Genomic DNA, 20,443 nt, shown 5'->3' on the forward strand with positions numbered 1-20,443 from the left:
GGGCGTTGCAAGCCCTGAGTCTCCGCATGGGCCGCAGCAAAGTGCACAGGCCCACAGGGCCCACAGACCTGGAAGCCACTCCTGCCTCCTAGTTAGGCCCAAGTGGAGCACAGATGGAAGAACAGGACTGATTCTGTTTCTTCTCAGATGCCTAAACCCCGAACCTCCAGTTTCTGTTTCGCACTTTTCTCTGCCGAGGAAAAAGCATACCTCCCACCAGTCCTCAGAGACCACTGGGCCTTCCTTCTGCTGCCAGGCCAGCAAGAGCAGCCTCCAGAGGGGACCGGGCAGCTTGTGCACGGGGATGGCCCTTGGGCAGGCTGCATGGCTTTGTAGGATGGCAGGGCGCTATTGTCCAAGATAGCTATAGCAGCGAGGGGCAAAGTGGGTGACTATCAGTGACCCTCACCTAGTCTAAAGCTCCTGAAGGCCACAGTCAGCTCCCAGGAGCCAGGCAGCGATCTCAGCTCTTTTGAGGCACTGGGCAGGACCTCACACATACCCATGCCAGGGTGTCCATACTGGCCTGGCTCCACTCTGCCGGACCTGGGCTGGGCAGCTGCTGATGTCTCCGTTCACCGCGAGGGAGATGAGGCAGGAGCTGCCAGTCCTAGTGCTGACTCTTCTCTCTGACACTTCACCCAGGATGACCCTACTGCCCACCTCCCTGGGTGCCTGCCAAGACTTGCTTGTGTTTCAGTCCCTTTGATTTTCAGACCTTTTGGTTTTCCTTCAGCAAACCCAAGAAATCCCTGACTTTATTTTTTTTGCCAATTGGAATCATAAACTGTTTGAAATCCATTTCCTCTCCACCAGTACATCTTACTCTCACCGGCCTCTGAGAGAGCACTCGCCCTGATGTCCCCACCTGCTTGACAGCCCCTCACCAGGCCCCGCTGGGACACGGGATGATCTGTATAATTCCTGGGCATGGGCCCACCTGTGCTTCCCCTTGAGGGTGTCTGGTTGCATCCAGCCTTCAGCCTGGTGCCCTTGGAGATGGCTTGCCCTCCCACCCCCTGCTAGATCCCCTCCGCCATAGCTCAGGGTCTGGATGAAGGTTGGGGTCCTGGAGAGCAGAGAAGAAGGAGCTGCTGGCTGTGCCCTGGCTCCCTGGTCACCGTGCATAGCCAAGGAGAGCTCGGTGCTGTTATGCCGGCCAGATGGCACACGGAGTTAGACATAGACAGGCCCCCTGTCCCTAGAGGCCACAACCTGAAGAAAAGTCTGTGGAGCAGGGAAGTGTACCCATAAGTGGGCTGGGGTGGTTCTGGTTGTGTTGTTTCTATAAAATGGGCATCCCCTTTGAGGAAGTGTCCAGGCCCAGTGACACGTCTCACATTGGTCCTCTTTTCTGGATAGATTGAAGGCGCCATGGAACACGGAATTACAAGTGATGACATCTTCTGGCTGAAGGAGTCCCCTGGGAAAACGTAAGACCTGATACGTGCCTGAGTGGGGTCCCCTTTGTTCATCTTCATAAACGTCGGGGCTGTGTAGGATACTGTGTGGTCCTCTCTCCGAGTGCATTCCTTCCCATCTACCTGAGAGCAGAGAAAGCCCATTATTTGTGTCCCTGAGAGGGGTTGTTGACTCATCCTGTGACTATCTTAGAACTGATGGCACATGTGTCACAAAGTGAATCGCACATTTTTTGTCTAGGGCAATGATTTTCAAACAGGGTTCCCTGGATCCTCAGGGTTCCAGTGGGTCCTGTCAGAGACATCAGAGAGAGGGTTATTCAAGGAGGCAGAGAGGTTCAGGTCATCAGGAAAAGCTGTCACCTCCTCTGGCCTCAGTCAAACTTTCTTGCTTTCACCTGGTTTGCACCTTGGACATCCCAGAGATCTAGCAAGGAAGGTTCCAGAGGCCTCAGAAGCCAGACAGCTCCTGCCTGTGGGTTTTGGAGGGGACTTCATGCTCACAGGGACCACAAAGACCACCAGAGGGCAGCAGAGGTTTAGTTGTGAGCAGCACTGGGCTGCCTTGGGACCTGCGTACAGAAAATAACGGATGGAAAAGTGTGTCCAGAGGTGGACAGGCATGTGTGCACAAGTATACATGTGGGCAGTGTGTATGTGTCTGTTGTGTGCATGGAGAGTGTGTGCATGTCACACACTCTGCTCACTGTTATCATTTCCTGTTCATGAAGCAGTTTTGTTCAGGGCTGAGGCTGGATTCCCTTGAATAGATATATTGTAGTTTATTTTATCTTTCCACCATTCACAAGAATCTCAATAGTTTCTCTTTTTCATTGTTATAAAATGTTGCAATGGAAACCTTCGGTGTTTTTCACTGTTATAAATATTACAATGGAAACCCTTGATGTGCATACATATACCTGTCAGGGTGTTTTCTCAAGTAGAAACCCCAGGTTCAGGGCAGGTGCCCTTCACACCTTCACACTTCCGCTAACATGCTCCCTCCTGGCGGGCTGCACCCTGTTACACGTGCATTTCTGCCTCCTGTCCCCCTTCTACTCACAATAAGGCATAAAATGGAAAGGATCCTTTCTTGTCCCCTCAGGTGAGCGCCATTTGCTTCTGCCCAAGGCATGTCTGGGTCCTTCCCAGCATCTGCGCTCAAGCTCATGCAGGTTTGTGTCCCTCTGTCCATCACCTCCCCCCAGCCTCCTAGACTGTGGTTTGTCTTTTGACTTGGAGATAGTTTTTCATGCAGAAGTTTTTAATATTTATGTTGTCACAGTTACCATTTTTTTCTCTTTATGCATAATTTCTGGGTTTCTGTTCTTCTGTCTTTGACTATCCAGTAGGTTTTATTTGTGTTTGCTGTTATTAGTTATCTTTTTATATATTTATTGGCCGTTTAAAATTGAGTGTCTGTATGTGAGTTTATGTGTGAGTGTGTGTGCGCGCGCACGTGCAAATTGTCAGCTTAGTCCTTGGCCTGCTTTCTTTCTGGTTTTTCTTTTTCTTCTCTTATCTCTTATCTTCCAGCTGGTTTGCATATTAGGACTGTGATCCCATGTCGTTTATGTTGCAGACTTTCTCAGCTTGTCATGTCTTTTAACTTGTGCAATGTACAAATGTTTTTTTTAATGTAACTTAGATCTCTTTTTACACTTAATGGGTTTTAGATTTATTGCATGTTCTGGAAGACCTGCCCCACCCCCAAGATTATTTTTAAAAAAAGCTCCAGTGTTTTCCTTTAGGGTTTCCACCCTTCAGATTTGCCTTTGTGTCCTGGGGTGTTTGCAATTCATCTGTGGTGTGGTGAGGTCGAGGCCAAGCTGCTGCAGTCCAGCGACACTGACTGCTCAGCCCCTCAACCAGTCTGAAAGCTCCATCCTGAAGTTGAGTCCCTGTCCTGCTCTGGCTCTCAACTCCGGTTTTCTGTGCCACTGGCGGGAGTGCCTGGCATTGTCTTCTGACAGGGCTAGGGAGGGAGGCCTGGCTGTAGTGGGTACTGGTGGCACTCAGCGAGGTGGCCCTGGCTTGCGCTGCTCCTCTGTGGCTGTGTGCTGGAGGCTGTGGCCCATTCCGCCAGGAAGACACAGCCCCAGATACTTTGGTCAGGAAAGAAACTGTAGTGTTTATTTTCTTCAGAAAAAAAAAAAAATTAGGAGTTTTTTTTTAAACAAGCTCTTTCGTTTAGAAGGAATCTAGGTATGTTATTGTTTAAGAAAAAAAGTGTTTGCAATGTATCAGTCACCCGTTTCGTTCTGAGCATGATTTATGTGAGGAAATGGTTTTTTTAAAAAATTAAGCTGGAGATATATCCCTGTACGATGCTTCTGTGAAAATGCAGCTTTTGTCCGGTGCTGTTAATGCAAGTTGTAACAGTGTGATATGGGAGTCAGTGTTTACATGTTACATTCCTCCGTGCAGTCAAAATAAGCCCGCAGGGTCTACAGTAGCATTTCTGTATTTTATCAGCTTGGGCTGGGGCTGAGGGGGAGGCCTCTGCTCACACTTGGAGGGGCTGTTTCTGCCAGATTTATTTGCCTTATAAATATTCCCCGTGTTTATTTTAACTCGCCTTTAAAATGGAGCTGAAATTAATATGGACCTGAGGGCTGCCCCCTGGCCCCAAGTGCCTCCTGTCAACCGGGCGGGACGTTTCTACTTGGCCCCATCAAGGAGGCCAGGCTGGTGGCCAAGGGTGCCCAGTGTGCCTGGTCTCCTACAGCGGGTGCTGTGTCCCAGCTCCCCCAAGGCCTGTTGGTAGCTTCAGGTGGGCACACCCAGCCCCAGGTTTCTCATGGGTTCTGCAGCATATACAGGCCTCTCCCTCTTCCTCTCTCCCCGTGATGGGGCCCGGGCAGCAGCTGGGACCTTCTTCCAGGGAGTGTCTTCATTGAGCACAATAACCAGTAGCTTCAGATCTGGCAAGTGGAGCCCACAGTGGGGCCTGCGGCTTCTGCCTCCTGAGTTTGCTCCACGCCACCTTTGCTATTCTTTGGACCCCACAGTGGCCTCCTGGCCTCCTGGGCATGTGAGGAGACCCCTTTCCTTCCTTGCTGGTGTCCAGGTCTGAGGAGCCCAGGGCTAGACAGATGGCAGGGTCGGGGGTGGGGTGGCCAAGCCTGAGCCCAGTCGGTGGAAAGCAGAATCAACACCCTCACTACGCAGCTGGGTACCTGCCTTGGGACCCCTGGAGGTGACGCGTTATGTGTAGAGGACTCCTGATGTGCTGCGTGAGTTCCCGAACTTGTGACCAGGACCTTCTGAGGCCAGGCGGGGCCCGGGCCAGCACATGCGGGGCCAAGGCAGGACTACACAGTTGGCGTCTTCAGCTTTGCCACCTGAACACCGGCTTCGAGTCCAGCCTGTTTGCCTTTTCCATCAGTCTGTTTATTTTTCTGTGGAAACCCAGGGCAAGTTGCAGACGAGTGGGTGATTCTGGAGCAAGGACAGGGTCCTCTGGGCTGGCAGGAGTTCCTTGGTAAGGAAGGGGCAGGGGAATAATGGCCCCTTTGGGAAGCTGTCTGCCACCATGGAGGAAATGGGGGCCCAGAGGGGGTGTACAGCCCTACATAAGGGGGCTCAGAGGCAGCACTCAAGCCCTGCACCACCCAGCCTTTCAGCTAGGCAGCCCCCGGGCAGGTGGAGCAAGTGTGGAAGGGGAGAAAGGCGGCCCACTCCCCACAGCTCCTGAAAGGAGGCAGACACTGGTGTTTCTAGATCCAAGTGCCCCAGAGGCAGCCTGGCTCCACCTCGATCCCACAGCCCCGTGATGTTTGCTTGCTCACGTGGAGGGCCACCTCCCCTTTGAGGCCTGCTGGCCCCAGGCAGCCTGGTAGGGCTTGGGCCCAGCCACCCAACCCTCTGGTTTGTGTCTGCTGCAACTGTTCAGGTGCCTTAAGGGTGGGGAATCGAGGTCACTGGACTCTAGACTCCCTTGGCTCCCTGGCCCAGGGGGCTGACTCCCGGACTTGAGGTCAGCTCTCTGCAGACCTGGGCTCTGAGCTAGAGCTCTGGGCTGACTTCAGTGTCAGAACTTTCTCTGATGGCAAAGAGGACCTGAATGAGACTGGAGACACCTAGGGGCGGCTCTTCTCACACGTTGGACCTACCAGGCAACAGAGTTGCCATGTCCAGATAAGAACCAGGCTGCTTTTGTCCCCACTGCCCACTTGGGCGGCCTCGGTCTCCTTGAGGGTCTGCAGAGTGAGGAGCTGGCCGACCTGCCCTGCAGCTGCCCCGCCTGCTTGCCAGCCGGGACCGTGCACTGTCCTGCGGCTGCTCCACAGCCTGCCCTCTCTGTCCGTGGGCCCCAGGGAGAGCGAAGCCCGGAGCGGTTTGTAACTTGGGCTGATCTTGTGCTGCCTGCCGGAGGTGGTCGTGGAAGGAGCTTTGTTTGATTCTTGTTGAGTCCAGGAGCTGATTGGGTACTGGAATCATTTTGCTCCCTTCCCGCGAGCAAGAGAGAGAATGTAAGTTTTACTTTTTGAAGAGCCACAGCCGTCAATTTAGGAAAAGTCACTGCTGCTTAATTTTTTCATTTTCTGCCTAACTTCCATATTCATTTAGTGTGACATCCTTATGTCCAGCAAAAGGGAGCTTAGCCAACAGCCTGGACCTGGCTACCATTTTGTAAAGCACCGCTGACCATCTCCCGGAGCGTGTCCCTGGGACTAAGACGTGTAGGGCTGAGGAAGACACCTCCTTGAGGTGGCACCCGTTATGGGGCCAGAATGTAGAGGCTCTGTCCTGGTCGAAGTGGGCCTAGCAACAGGCTCTGAGGGTAGGATGGGGCTGGCCCACACAGGGGAGGAGGCCTTGGGTCCCCACCCCCTGCACTGCCTCCCTGGGGCCCGTTTGGCATTTCCTGCGCTGGCAGGACTGCCAAGGGGCCAGGTGCCTGCCATGAGGCCCTCACTTTGTGGGTATTCCCCTTGGGGAGCAGATCAGGGGCCTTCAAACTCGAGAGGCAGGTGGAGAGCTCTTTAAGCCAGGGCTTCATGGGTTTGAATTAAGGCTTTTGTTTCTGTTTCCTTCCCCCATTCAGATTTTGAACAAGAAAGCCTGCCCTGTGATTAGGCTAATCCTACTGTAGTTATACATTCGTGTAAAATGTTTGCAGACCGAAAAGCACGGAGTAGAACTGCCCAGAACACATGGAAAACTGAATCGGGCTCCAAGTGCGGGCGGTGACTTCTGGCGTGGGCTGATCCCTAGCCTTGGCCTCCCACTGCAGTGATAGGCAAGTTTCCAGCCCTCAGAATCCCAAACAAACTCGTCCTCTGACTTCTGCTGGTAGCACTGCTGTCCTCCTGTGGCTGGCCAGGGCCTGAGTCGGTCACTGTGACTTGGCACCAGTCCCAGCCCATCATTCCCAGGCCCCCATCCAGGCTGAGGGTCTCCTCAGTGGCCAGTGGAAGCAGATCTGCAGTTTCACACTTACCAATAAAATCAAAATGGTGCCCCTGCCTTCTGGCACTCTCCCCACTCACGACCTGGAGGCACTGGTGTCTGTCTCCACTTTTCCTCCAGCATGTTCTTACTGTAGTCCATCTACCATTAGTACCTGCCAGGATTAAAGCTGACATTGGGCTTATCCATCCTTACATCACCTCCTCTTGTTCAAAGGCTGAAGGAGTTCTCTGGCTCAGCTCTTGGATCCTTCGTTCTTCAAAGAATGATCATTATTTGATAAATTTGGGGCCGGGATGGAGTGAAAACCAAGACGGTTGGTTGATAATCCTGCCTCATGAAGGCAAGAAGAGGCCCAGAGTTGCCCTCGATATACCTGGGATGCCTGCTTTTGTTTGTGAGATTTCAGCTGCACACATTTCTTAAGGACACCCCCTTAGGAGAGGCCTGGCTGGTGCCTCCCTCCTCCCAAACATACCCTCTGTCAGCGACTCAAAGCTGGTGGCCTGGGGTTGGGGCACCCATGACTTTGAGATGGGAGTGGGAGGCCCAGGGCACTGAGGAGTCTCTGTGGTAGGAGCTGGGGATTCGGCATTTGCCTGCCCTATCTCCCCATCCAACTCCCTGTCTGCATAGTGCAGGGGGGTGGGGAGGTGTGTGGGGGCTGCAGAAACAATGTTCTTGCCCAAATGGCTGCGTTGCATACAGCAATGTGGCATGAGGGCCTGGAGCTGTTCTGTAGGCCATGGGCTGTGGACAGTCCACTCCGCAGGATGGCCCACTTTTACAGAGACAGGAAGGCTCGTAGACAAGCAGGGACAGGCTAGTTGGAGGACAGAGGTGTTGCCCTGGTGCCTGCACAGCACGCCTCGCCAGGAGGCGGTCAGCCCACACCATTGCTGCCCCTGGAATCGGAGCAAAGGGCATTCGCTGTGTGTTCAGCATTGATGCTCTAACCCAACTTTGTTCCTGCATTTGGGGCGGGATAGTCAAAGTAGCTAAAATGTGTTTGTATCATAATCTCATATCTTAAAGAAAGGCTTATACCTTTCACCATATACATCAAGTCCAAAAAAAGGTAGGTTTTATAATTTTGAAAATGTACCTATGCATAGACATATATGTGATACAGGTACATGAGTCACCCTTGGCTTCCTCATGTACTGAGCATGCTGCGGTCAACCCAGGCGTGACTCCATGGCTCTGTCCCCAGCTCCTGAGAGGAAGCCATGCACCAGTTGCTTCTCACAGGGCACCTGCGGGAGTGTTCCATGGGATACGCCACTTCTTGAAATGGAATTATATCATTAGTACCTGCCGGGATTAGAGCTGACATTGGGCTTATCCATCCTTACATCACCTCCTCTTGTTCAAAGGCTGAAGGAGTGATCTGACAAGCCCACCCACACATCGCCTCCCAGGCTGGGAGTTTTCATTCTGCGTTCGGTTCCGTGCATATGTGCATGTGTGTGCATGCGTGCAAGTGTGTATGTGTGTGCATGCAGAGCGAGGAGCTGAATTACAGGAGAGGCTTTATACTACTGTGGCAGATATTTTAAATGATTCTGCTGGGTCCCAGTGTCCTGTGTCTGCCCCTCCTCCCAGGTACCCTCTTCCTTGCTCAGAGGAGCTGGCTTTCCAGGCCCTGGGCCTGTGTGTGTAGGGGCTGGACAGGCAGGTGTCAGCACTTCCAGCCTGGCCTTTCATGGTCCAAGAGTGTTCTGCCCATAGGTGATGCTTTCTAGGAGCCCCCACCCCACCGTCTGTTGCCCTCCCCATTCTGAAAAGCATCTTTGTCCCCACCCTGGCTGCAGGTCCAGAGAGACTCCAAGGCAGAACTGACCTTAGGACAGAAGGAAAACCCTTCTGCTTCCTCTTAACAGCTTTTCCCAACATGTCTGTGGAACCCATGTCAGCCCCATTTCCAGGGCCTTTCATAGGACATGTGCTGTTTTGTCACTGGCCACTCACATCCTTCACCACCAGGCAATTTTCTGATTCAATGACACTGTTTGTCATGTTGTATTTCACAGCTGCAGCCTCTGGGAAGTAGGTTTTGTACCTTGGGACAAACTATTTGAACAGTCAGCCCCAGCTGACTCATCAGCAGTGACACATCAGCTGACTGAAGGGCCCTGTCCCCACGGCAGAGCCCCCACTGGGAACAGCTGCTTGTGTGTGATGGTGGGCCACATGTGAGACTCACTGCTGTTCTTTTTCTCTGTGTTCATTCCTCTAACAGGTTGGTGGTTGGAGCAAGCTGTATCCTTTGATAGCATGCAGGTGACAAAGGTCCTTGCCTATAGTCTGGAGAGTGGACACTCAGTGCCCAGAGCCCCTCCCCTGCTGCTCTCCCTCTGTCCGGGAGTACACCCTGCTGCCTGGAAACAGGCACTTACAGGGCCACTCAGACTGGATGACCTGCACTCAGGGGACAATTTTAGGCTGACCTTTGAGGCTAGGGCTTCCTGGAGGCTTTTCCTGAGCCGCACACGGAGGCAGCTCAGACAGCTGGGCCAGCTGGACACAGCCGTGAGGCAGGTGACCCTCCCTTGAGAGCAGCCCCACTCACTCAGGCCGGTGCCTTTAGAGGGAGCAGTAGACCCGGAGAGGGTCAGGAGAGGAGCTGCGGGAGGACCTGGGGTCAGGAGGGGGGACATTCAAGGAAAGATGAAAGTGCTGGGACTGCTAGCAGAGAGCATGGGCCAGAAGCTGCTGCCATGTCTTTCACGGAGGGAGTGCTTCCTTTCCATCACCACTTGGACCCCACACAGTGGGCCTGATCCTAGACGGAGGCTGAGATGAAACTCCAGGGAGTCTGGACAGATGCCCCATGGAGGCAGAAGCTACCTGGCCCATGGGTGCTGGAAGGAGCCCCTGCCTCGTCCCGGACGTGCGTTTGAGAGCTAGGGTTAGGGGGTTCTCTGCGGCTGGTGGTGGGAGCCTCCTTTGGGCTAGCTGGGGACTGGTGGGAAGTGGGCTGTTGGCGTAGGGCCCTGGGGATCTTGCCACTTGGCACGATGTCCTGATCAGCTAGTTAGCGTTCCTCAGCTTGCCTCTGGCAGATGTGGCCCTGGAGTGTGCTGGCTTCCTCACTGGGCTTGGGCTGCACACCACTGTCATGATGCGCAGCATCCCTCTGCGGGGCTTCGACCAGGTAACGCCTGTGGGCCCGGCCCCCACCCTGTGACTCTGCTCTCCCCAGTCTGTGGCACATTTCCTCCACAAGCTGCCCCAGCCCGGGCAGGTGCAGGTGTGGGCTGGGAGCGTCTCTCTCTTTAGAAACTGGTCCTTGAGTTGAATGAGGAGGTTGTTCATAAAACATAAAACACCTGCCGGAGGGTGGAAGCACGGCTGCCACGTGGAGCGCGTGGCGGCTCTGGGCACCCAGGCCAGCCTCTCAGACCTCAGTCATTCCACCAGTAAGTGGCAGGTGTATGTCAGCAGAAGTGCTGTCCCCACCTCCTTGCTGAGCTCCTCTGGGGACCGGTGGGAGTGCCGCCTCAGCAAGGGGAGCACCAGGCAAAGAAGCAGGTGGCAGACGGACAAGGCCCTGGGTGGCCACCTGAAAAGACGGCAGCTCCTGGCCATAGTGCTAGCCACCTGCCGCAGACTGGAAGATGTAACCTGCGAGCCAGGATGAGCACTTGGGTCCCCAGTGGGTGGGCCGCCCACCCTGAGTGCTGGAGCATCAGGGTAGCCTCTGAGGCCCCATCACTCCACATGCCCCGTGCAGGGGCGGTGCCAGCCCGGCGCACGGTGAGCCTGTCGTGGTCCGCTCCTGACTGCTGTGTGGCAGGAGCCCAGGGGCCACCTCACCAAGTCTGCACTGTGCGCGTTGTCCTCATACCCGTCTGGGATGCAGACACCCATGCTGACGGCAGACACACCCATGTGACCAGTATTGAGTGTTTTTAACTAAAAATTCTCCAAGGAAAGGTCACCTGTTAAAATCCAAGTCTGGAATTCTTGTTAAGATGTCAAACCCTCCATGCCCCCCAAAAGAAGATAGATGCCGCCCATCACACAGTCCCTCTGGCCTTCAGTCCATCCTCTGCTCCTGGGCCTGCCCCTCCCTGCCCAGGTGACACAGAGACTTACCCCTCCGTGCTGTGCCCACCGCGGGCTGTTTGCCCTTCAGCTCTCACACTCATCTGTCATGTCACAGCAGCAGAGGCCCTGAGTGCCTGCCCTGGGGACACAGCATCCAGGACAGGCCTCTGAGCCCCAAGGCCAGGTGACCAAGGCCGTGTCTCAGGAAGAGGGATGTGCAGACCCGGTGGCCAGCCTAGGGACAGTGGACTGGCCCTGTCGCTCGAGGGCCCAGCAATTCCCCTTCAGACTGTGACCGGGATGTCCAGGCCTCTCTGGAGTCCAGAGGGATCTAGGAGGGACAGGCAACCTACCTACCTGTTCCTGTGACCGGGTGACAACCCCAGATAGGCAGGGCTTCTCCTGGTGTACCGGTCCCTTCTGAGCAGACGACAGAGGATTTAAACAGTAACTTTTTCTCCTGAAAAAAGACACTGTGGCTGACTGTGTCTTTGCGACAAGCCCCACAATGGCTCCAGGTCCGCCATCTGCTGCCTGGGAGTGCAAAGTCTCCTGGGCTAGGAGGAAGGAGCCATGTCTACAGATGACCCACCCCACAGCAACACCCACTACTCCTGCGTTTCTAGTTGGGGAACAGAGGTGCCCACCTACTGTCCCAGCTCCCCAGTGGCAGAGTTGCCGACCATACTCGTTGGGGGTGGGGTGGGGAGCTGAGCACCATTTAATGGTTCAGGCAGAGCAGAGCCCCCAGGAGAAAGGGGTGCTTCTCTGTCATTACTTTTGGTGAAGACAGGTAATTAGCATCTGAAGAAGAGCTCAAAAGTCAAGTGCATCCTAACTGAAGGGCTCAGGGTTCTCAGATTTGGAGCTGGGGGGTGGGGTAACAAGGTGCCAGATGCTCTCCTGGCTCTTCTCTCAGCTCCACAGAGAACAGGGGGACCCAGAGGTGGGGGCGGTCTGCATGGGGCCATGTAGAAGAAGGGGAGCACTGAACCCTCTTCTTTGAACAGTCCCCTTTTGCCCCCACCTCGGGGCCTTTTCAAGGAGGCAGGCGGCCAGGTCCTCTCTTCCCAGTAATCAGTAGCGACATTTTCATTGCCACCTGGTTCTCACAGCATGTTCTCTTGTGCTTCGCAGCAAATGTCATCCTTGGTCACGGACTACATGGCTTCTCATGGAACCCAGTTTCTGAGGGGCTGCACCCCCTTGAGAGTGAGGAGGCTCCTGGACAATCAGCTTCAGGTCACCTGGAAGGACCTCGCCTCTGGCAAGGAGGACATGGACACTTTCAACACTGTCCTGTGGGCCATAGGTAAGGGTGTGCAAGCCATACATGCACATGCATGAGTGCGCACACGTGGAGAGCAGTGGCACCACTTCCCATTCCCTGCCTCCAGGGGCTCCCCTCATCCTGTTGGCTCTTAGGTGGGTTGGCCACCTATACAGTGCACCTCTCGGGTCATTATGAAGACTTGTGGGATTGCTTCTGGTACTTCCCAGTGGGTGCTTTGAGCTCTGCAGGCCATCACATGCTAGGAGGGGTCGTTTTACTAGCCTTTCCAGAAGTCACACTGCAGATTTCCAAAGACAGCATCCAGTGGTAGGGCAGAGACTTCAGGCCTTTTCCAGCCAGGTGTGGGCTGTGTCCTCACCCTCCAGTCCTCTGAGAGGCCTGGGAACAGCTTTTGGAGGGGGCGGAGGCTGGGCAAGTGTGGCTGTGCAGAACTAGCCCATTACCCAATTTGCAGGACACACTGCCTTCCAGGCTGGGCCCCCCTGAGGAAAAGGGTGGAGAGTGTGGATGTCGGGGTTGGGGGGGGGGGGAGATCCTTGGCAGGGCCTGGACCTGGGCTGGGCTGAGGGAGGGGGCTTTGAGGAAAGGCCCGGAGCTGGATGGGAGAACAGGGCTCCCAGACATGGTGCCATCAGGAGCCTGATTTCTGCTGGGACACATCTGCTGTGGCTTCCAGGGTTAGAGTGTTGTCTTCCTAATCACCCGTCAACTTGCATGTTTAAAGTTGGAGCAATTGAGGTGTCTCTCGTTCATGATATTTTCAGTTTGAGGGGTTTTCTCTGCCTGGTCAGTTGTCCCTCTTCTGTGAGCCTAGGCTCAGAATCCATGTGGCTAACAGAATTGTCATGGGGCTCCGTGTCCGTGAAGCGCATGGTTACCGAGCACGCAGAGGGGCTGTCACTCAGATGGGCTGTCCTGTCAGTGTTTGCCAAGACCTGGTCGCTAGGTTCTGGTGCTCCCTGAGGTGGGGCTCCTGGGAGGAGCAGGGCTGCATCACAGAGCAATGCATTTCTGAAAAGCCTATTTCCCCTGAGTTGCTCAGAATGATTGGAAATCACAAGGTGAACTGAACTCCAGAAGAGTCAGAGCTTTTCACTTCTGTCTGGTCAACACAAGCAGATTTGAAGAACAAGGGAAAAGATCTAAAAAGCCCCGGAGTGAATTTATGAATTTAGTGCCTCTTCGTTAAAATTCAATAAGTCACCAAAGGAAATATTCTTGATCAAATTGTAAAAGTAAATTTTAAGTAGGTTTGCTCTGATAAACACTGTGAAAAATTGTGTAACTGTTCAGACTCAGAAATGTAAATTGACATTTAATATCTTAAACTCTGTTCTAAACCGGGAGGTGGCATGTTTCTCCCTCCCATTTTCACCCCAGCACTACTCCTTCACCTTCTGCTGTCTCCCTGTGCCCCCCATATCCCTGGTCTCCACCTTTGCACCAAGGTGCAAGCCTGCACCCAGAGCTACCTGCTGGGGTCATGCTGATGGCAGCAGCTCAGAGGGCAAGGGGCTGTGCCCTCGGCAAGCTTCAGGGCCCCCTAGCTCCCAGGCAGGGCCTGGTGGCTGGCAAGCCAGGCCCCCCAGCACGCATGCCTGCCCTCCCCCACCAGGAGGCCATTTTATTTTTTGTATTTTCAAAAAGAGCATCCCCAGACAGTCTGCCCGGTGTGATTGATGCTGGGGGTGTAAGCTTTTCACAGCCCTTGGCCTTTGACCTTGCTTCCCCAGGCGGCGCTGCGGTGGCGGCGGTTTCTGGCACGCCTTCTGGGGCTGCACGGGCATGTGCTGACTGTGCTGCTCGCTCCCGGGCCAGGTTTTGTAAACATCAGGAGTCACTTCCCAGTTTAACAACTGGGAATGTTTTCTGATGGTTTACCCTGTAAGCCTTAAACCAGGCACTATTTCTACTTGCAATAAAGGATGATCCAATCCAGGAGGTTAAAATAAAATGCCCTGGGGGCCACACGGCTGGGGCCACACGGCTGGGGCAACAGAGCTCTCAGACCGGACATCCCGCCCAGCCGTGAGCTGGGCTTTCACATCAGCTAAAAACAGAAGAGGGAAGGACGCCCCTCGTGCCCATCCACACACGCTGAGGGCTGCAAGGAGCTCCCGTGGGGCTGAGCACTGGCCTAGCCCAGATGTCCGTGTGCCTGATGCCTGGCCACAGCCGGTGAGGACAGTGGACGTAGGGATGGCAAAGTCAGCCTGCAGTCTGGAAGCCAAGGAGGACTCTGAGCCTCTTCCTCCGAGCAGCCTTGATCTCCACGTGGTGGATTAAACACATTAGCAGTTAAAGCAGTTAATTGCTGTGCAGGGGGCCCTCTCATTGTTTGTCTCTGAATCACCCACCCACACCAGGTGTCTCAGATAATAGACTGGGAACTCGCAGCGAGGAGGATTTCCTGTCTGCAGATGTGCCGATTACAGTGCTGAGTGAAGACAGTCAGCCTGCGCTGCCGGCTCGAATTCGCCCTGCACAGTTAACCAGTTGTGGCCTGAATCCCTGGCTGTCTGGGGGAGTAGGAGCAGGACGAGTGTCAGGAGTGGACATTTCCGAGCGTAAATGCTTCTAGGCTGGTGGTCGGCTTTAGTTTAGCTTAGATTTTGTTTTAAAGTGCGGACGAAAGGCGTTTGGATAGCAGCCTGGAAAATCAAGAGCTGAAACCCCCCTGCCCCCAACATCTCCAGCCTCTCGGGAAGGTTCTCTGTCCCCAACTCGAGGGAAAGATGAAGGCTTTGGCGCATTTATCCCTGGGCTATGGGCGTTCTGGCCACTGTTGGAACAGCCCAGATGGCTATGTTCCCAGCGTCCATAGTGCTGGGAGGGCTGTTCCCGACTTGTCTCAGGAGCACCCAGGTCTCCTGGGTGAGACCTGGGGGAATCAGCCAGTGAAGCCGTTTCTTTTCCTCAGGCTTTATCTCAGCAGAAGAGCTGTTGTCGTCCCCCTATGTCTACCACCCATGGTTAGGTCACTTCTGAGCCCCTAAGATGATATAAAAGGAGCCAGCAGGCCTTGGCTCTCAGGCACTGGAGGCCCAGCATTCTAGCTTCCATCCAACCACCATACTGAGGCCCCCACCACGAGCCACTCTGAGTACAGCCCACCCACACAGAATGTGTGCTTGGATCACGGCCAGAGACACAGGTGGTGCCTGGGGAGCCCATGATGGGGGCCCACCACACCCAGGGAGGGGAGCATGTCTGTCCAGGATGGACTGCAGCCTGGGCTCCTCTCTGCCCCAAGGACTTCGTGTTCTGGTGTACATGCTAGCCATCCTTGCTCAACTGTGTTTATCTGCTGGTTCTCCCACACCACAGTCACGGCTCACGAAAGTCGCTGAGGAATGTCCCCCACCTGACCTGTGCCAGGCAGCAGGAGAGGGGGCAGGAGGCAAACAAAAACTGATCCACAAGTCTGGGGATTCCTAGGTGGGAGTCCTTTGAGTCCAGCGAAAAGGAAGAGGCAATCCAGGGCCCTGGCTCCTCCTAAAGGCCACAGATGTTGGGAAGGAGCTTGTGGGCTGACCGTGGATGCAACCTGGTTGGGAGAAACCCTCGTCCAAGACCTGTTCTCCGGGACCACATCTTGCTGTGGCTATAGGAAAGCATATGTGTGGTTGTCTTCTTCTTGGTGGGGATTCTGCGTGGCCTTGCTGTGACAGGTCACATACAGAAGACTGCTTTGTGAGAGATACCTCCATTCACCCAGTGCTCACCCCTTCCCTTCTCTCAAGGTGGAGCAGCTGGCCTTGAAGAATGCACTACCCTAATATTCTAATGCCTTTTTATGTTAGTGCAAAGGAAAAGTTTGTAATTACTGACATCAAAAGAGACCCAGATCTGCTTGTGCCTGTGGTTTGTTTTTGGAGGAAAAGAAGACATTTAAGGAGCTCATGCCTATAGGCACCTTTCACAGGCCCAGGGAAGTGGCCACAACCTTCCTTACCACACCTGTGGACCCTAGGCAGTGCACCACTGCTCCCGAGGTCGCACCATTGACTCAGTGACCTTCACTTCTCTCAGCTCCAGCTTGCAGTCGGTCTAACCCATGGCAAAAGCCGGGGAGGGGCAGCGGGAAAACAGCACCCTGTGCTCCCAGTCTGGCCTCATGCCCTCTGCTTGGGGTGACCCACACAGCCAGGGATGGAGAGCTGTGCCAGGCCTGCAAGCCAGCTCCTTCTTGTTTCCAGGGTTGCTTCACTCCCCACAGCCATCAGACCCAGCCGGCCTGCCTCAGTGCTCACAGAGATCAAGTCGGGTCTTTTTACCAAGTCAAATCCAGGATTTATGGTTAGAACTCAGTAGAAACCAATTAGGAAAAAAGAAAAACATCTCTTTGTGAAAGCTCTTCTAGAGATAAATGGGCACTGTGTGTACATATTAATGTACACCGTCTAAATTCTGCAAGTATCACTCGGAGCAGCCAACCAGTGGGAAAATTATATCTATAATTGTTAAAACTAATTGCTACCTTCCATGGAGCACGTACCTTCCTGGGGGTCCCATGCATCAGGCTATAGCTGAGCCTGAGCTGGAGATTCCATTGAGTCCAGGGGCTGACTATAGGGCTAATGGGACTTCTTTTATACGATGGCGGTGCTTTCACACAGGTATAAACAGGAAAGATCCATGTGCGCCCCAAGGGTTAGGTTTACCCCACTTGTCCAAGGAGCCTTCTAGGTGAGAGATTCCCTCATGATGGCCTAGGAGGGCCTGATGGGTGCTGATGGCCACAGCAAGCAGCCCACCTCAGATCACACTAAGGTCCAGGGTCTCACTCATTCATTCAACAGATGTTGAACCCTGCCTGGGACATTGAGACCAGCAGGATAGCTGCTCTCCTCTGTCCCCAGCTGGCTTGCAGCTGTAGAGAGTGCCTGGGATTCACTGAGAAGGAGCCATATGAGAAAATAAAAGAAACCCTTTTCTGTTATTACCGTTTTCCCTTAAGTCTCAGGGATGACAAGACGCATATAATACATTTTTGAAAAGTAAGTCTCTGAGAATCCAGCTATAGCTTCCAAAGGAGTAAGTTCCCTTTTGTGCCTGGTCCAAGGTGCTGCACAGGTCTGGCCTGGTGGGAGTGGCCAGCTCTGGGGGGGTCCACATGCCCCTCGGGAGGGTCGCCCGGGGGCCCCTCCATGAGCCTGTGTGTGAAGTTGCTGCTGGGCTCTCGCCCACACCGCCCTGTCCAGCCTCCTGGACTCCCAGCACTGAGCTTCCAGCTGCTTCCTTTAAATCCTGGCTGCGGATGTCTGATCACAGCCCTCATTCACCCTGTCATACTCCTGCTGGCACTTAAATCTTACCTCGTTACACGGATTGCCCTTCACTCGTCAGAACATGTGCTCCAGACAGGCGTGAAATTGGGGGGAATGCCCGTCCTCCCATAATGGATGAAAGAGGCACGTGAACCTGCTTGTGCCCGGTTATCTGCATCCCTGTGCCCGGCAGAGCAGGTAGTAATTGACCATTGGCTGCCGTCTGGGGATTTTCAGACTTCAGCCTTCTCCAGCTGGCTGCGTAAATGTGGTGGCCAGTGAGAAGCAGCAGCGGGTGGGGCCATCAGAGGAGGACTGGCCTGGTCCCATTGTGCCAAGAACACCTGGGCTGAATACGGATTCTGCCACCACTTCAGGGCCCTGGAGTGTCCTGAGTGGTGGGCGCTGGGAAGGAGGGACTCTGGCCAACAGACAAGGCTGGGCCTGGTGAGGAAGGCAGCTCCAAGGGCAGAGAGAGGTGTGTGGGCCCATTCACACATTTATGCAGATGGTTGCAGCCTTTGAGGAGGAAGGGAGAACATCTGTTTGTACCTAGAATTTTAATGTTCTGTTGTTTGCTGTAACAGTGGCAGAGTGTCATACGTGTATTCTCTAAGAAGCTCTTACAGGGCAAGAAAGTTATGAAAATGTCTATAAATGAAAGAGAAAAGACAGGAACTGACAAATCACAAGAGGAAACAGAGTTAATCAATGCATAGCCCAAATATAATTTTACTAGTAAAGATCAGCCCTGAGAGAGCGCTGAGCCCCCACCCCCTTTGGGAAGGAGCAGAGCCTAAGAAGGAGCTATGGGGACTGCCCTCTGCCCTGCTCTGCGCACAGGAAGCCCCAAGGAAGTAAACTGACTTGTGAACAAACCGCCATCTCCATCCCGGTGGTGTCCAGGGAGCAGAGACTTGGGAGCCTCCAGAAGTCCCACCAGAGGAGCCATTCAGTGACACTAGGTGGACCCAAACCGGGTGCCAAGAGCAGGCCGAAGGGGGAGAGATTCTGCAGGGCTTGGAGTGGGCGACCTGCCGTACTGGGGCAAGGAAGGTGCTGTGTGTGACACGCAGGGTGACCGGATGGGTGTACAATGGGGCCTCCCCTCCCCCAAATTGGCTTAGGAGTAGTACCTTTATTTATTTTTTTAATCCTTACCCAAGGACATGCTTACTGATTTTAGAGAGAGGTGAAGAGAGAGAGAGAAGCAGGGAGACAAACGTCGATGTGAGAGAGGAACATGGATCAGCCGCCTTTCTGTGTGCGCCCTGACCGGGCAGGGCCTGCAGCCTAGGTTATGTTGCCCTGACCGGAACCCGCAGCCTTTCAGAGCCACCCAGCCAGGGCAGGACCTTTTTCTTTTGCATAAGATAAAAGGAAAATGGCCAAGGAGATGACTTGGTACACTTGCCTGCATCTTGCTTTGTGCCATTTATGTACGGCCTGGGCCTGGGCCGGGCATTGTCCATGTGGCAGAGCTGCCCTGCTTGTGTGGCCAGCCACTGGGCTCCACCACACCCATTCTCCCCCCTCCTCTGGCGCCCCGGGGGTCCTAAAAATTCTGGCTTCAAAATGGACTATAGAGGCCACCTAATTCATGCACTTGTTACTGTCTTATGTTACTACTTTTAAACTTATCTATACAGTAGTCCCCCCTTATGTGTGGTTGCACCTTCCGCTGTTTCAGTTACCCACTAACTGCGGTCCGAAAATATTAAGCAGGAAATCCCAGAAACAAGCAGTGCCTACGCTTTAAAATGTGTGCTGTTCTGAGTAGAGGGATGAAATCTTGCATGATCCCACTCCATCTGGCCCCGGGACGCAAATCATCCCTTTGTCCAGCATCTCCACACTGTATCTGCTCCCACCTTTTTGTCACTTACTAGCCATCTCAGTTATCAGATCAACTGCTGAGGAATCACAGTGCTTGTTTCCAAGTTACTCCTATTTTACTTAATAGTGGCTGCACAGCACAGAGTAGTAATGCTGGCAAAGAAAAGCCATTAAATGAAAAGGTATATATATGTGACAGTGGTTTTCAACCGACATGCCACAAGAATTTTTAAAACATGCAATACCTGACCATTTAGTCAGTGGCCCTTACCTCTTATCCCTTAGATTGTCAAATAAAAAAATGACAACAGCCAACACAACAATGGCCGTCTGGATCAAAATCATATCTATTTTTTTGGTCAGATTGGCAAAAAATATATTTTTTGGTATGTCACAGAATTTTAGTAATTAGTTTATATATGCCATGAGATGGAAAAGGTTGAAGATCGCTGCTGTATAAGAAAAAATAAAGTACATACAGGGTTCAGTAAGATCCACGGTTTCAAGCATCCACTGGGGGTCTCGGAATGTAGCACCTCCGTGGATAAGGGGTGAATACTGTATTTTCTTCAGGACCTCAGGTGTGGTTTGGCCGGCACCTGCAAGGTGTGTAGTTCCCATGGTTCCCAGGAGGTGCAAGAGGAAACGCTCTTGGCCTCCTGACTGGCCAGGCAGGAGCGCAGGAGAGGGTTCGGGTGCAGCATGGTCGGCATCAGGGCAGGTTGGTCTGGGGCACCAGCTTCCCTCAGACACTCCAGCCCCGGCCCGGAGCAATCAGCAGAAAGTGGTGGGCCTGGTGAGCTGCTGCGTGCTGTGTTCCCAGAATTGGGGGTCTGGGGAGGAACCAGAGGGCTGAGCCCTGAGCCCTCTGCCTGCAGGGACCCTCAGCCCACCCAGCAGACCCCCTCCAGTCCTGCCCACAGCACTCAGCTCCTTCCTCACTGAGGCATGGCATATTCCAGCCCCTTTCCAAATGCATGAAGGCTCCTGGGTGCCCCCTGGGTCCAAAAGACCAATCTCCCTTACTCAGGAGTCGGGCCTGGGCCCCCAGGCCATCTTGTCCAGGGTGGGACACTGACTAGGGTGGCATGTCCCACTCTGCATTTTCACAGGTCTCCATTCACACGACTCTAGTGCTGTCGGAAGGCGGGGAC

General features: G+C 53.8%; 1 protein-coding gene across 2 annotated transcripts in view; it reads left to right on the top strand.

Moving 5' to 3' along the window:
* The window catches only part of TXNRD2 (thioredoxin reductase 2), a 41,408-nt gene that overhangs the window by 10,571 nt on the left and 10,394 nt on the right, over positions 1–20,443 (top strand). For both annotated transcript variants that reach the window (XM_081123393.1, XM_081123392.1), the window contains exons 8-11: positions 1,363–1,433; positions 9,079–9,098; positions 9,902–9,993; positions 12,027–12,201. In XM_081123393.1, the coding sequence (XP_080979519.1) occupies positions 1,363–1,433; positions 9,079–9,098; positions 9,902–9,993; positions 12,027–12,201 (358 nt within the window). The remainder of the gene's footprint in view (positions 1–1,362; positions 1,434–9,078; positions 9,099–9,901; positions 9,994–12,026; positions 12,202–20,443) is intronic.

Source organism: Miniopterus schreibersii, assembly GCF_964146895.1.
Source record: "Miniopterus schreibersii genome assembly, chromosome: 20".
NCBI classification, from domain to species: Eukaryota; Metazoa; Chordata; class Mammalia; order Chiroptera; family Miniopteridae; genus Miniopterus; species Miniopterus schreibersii.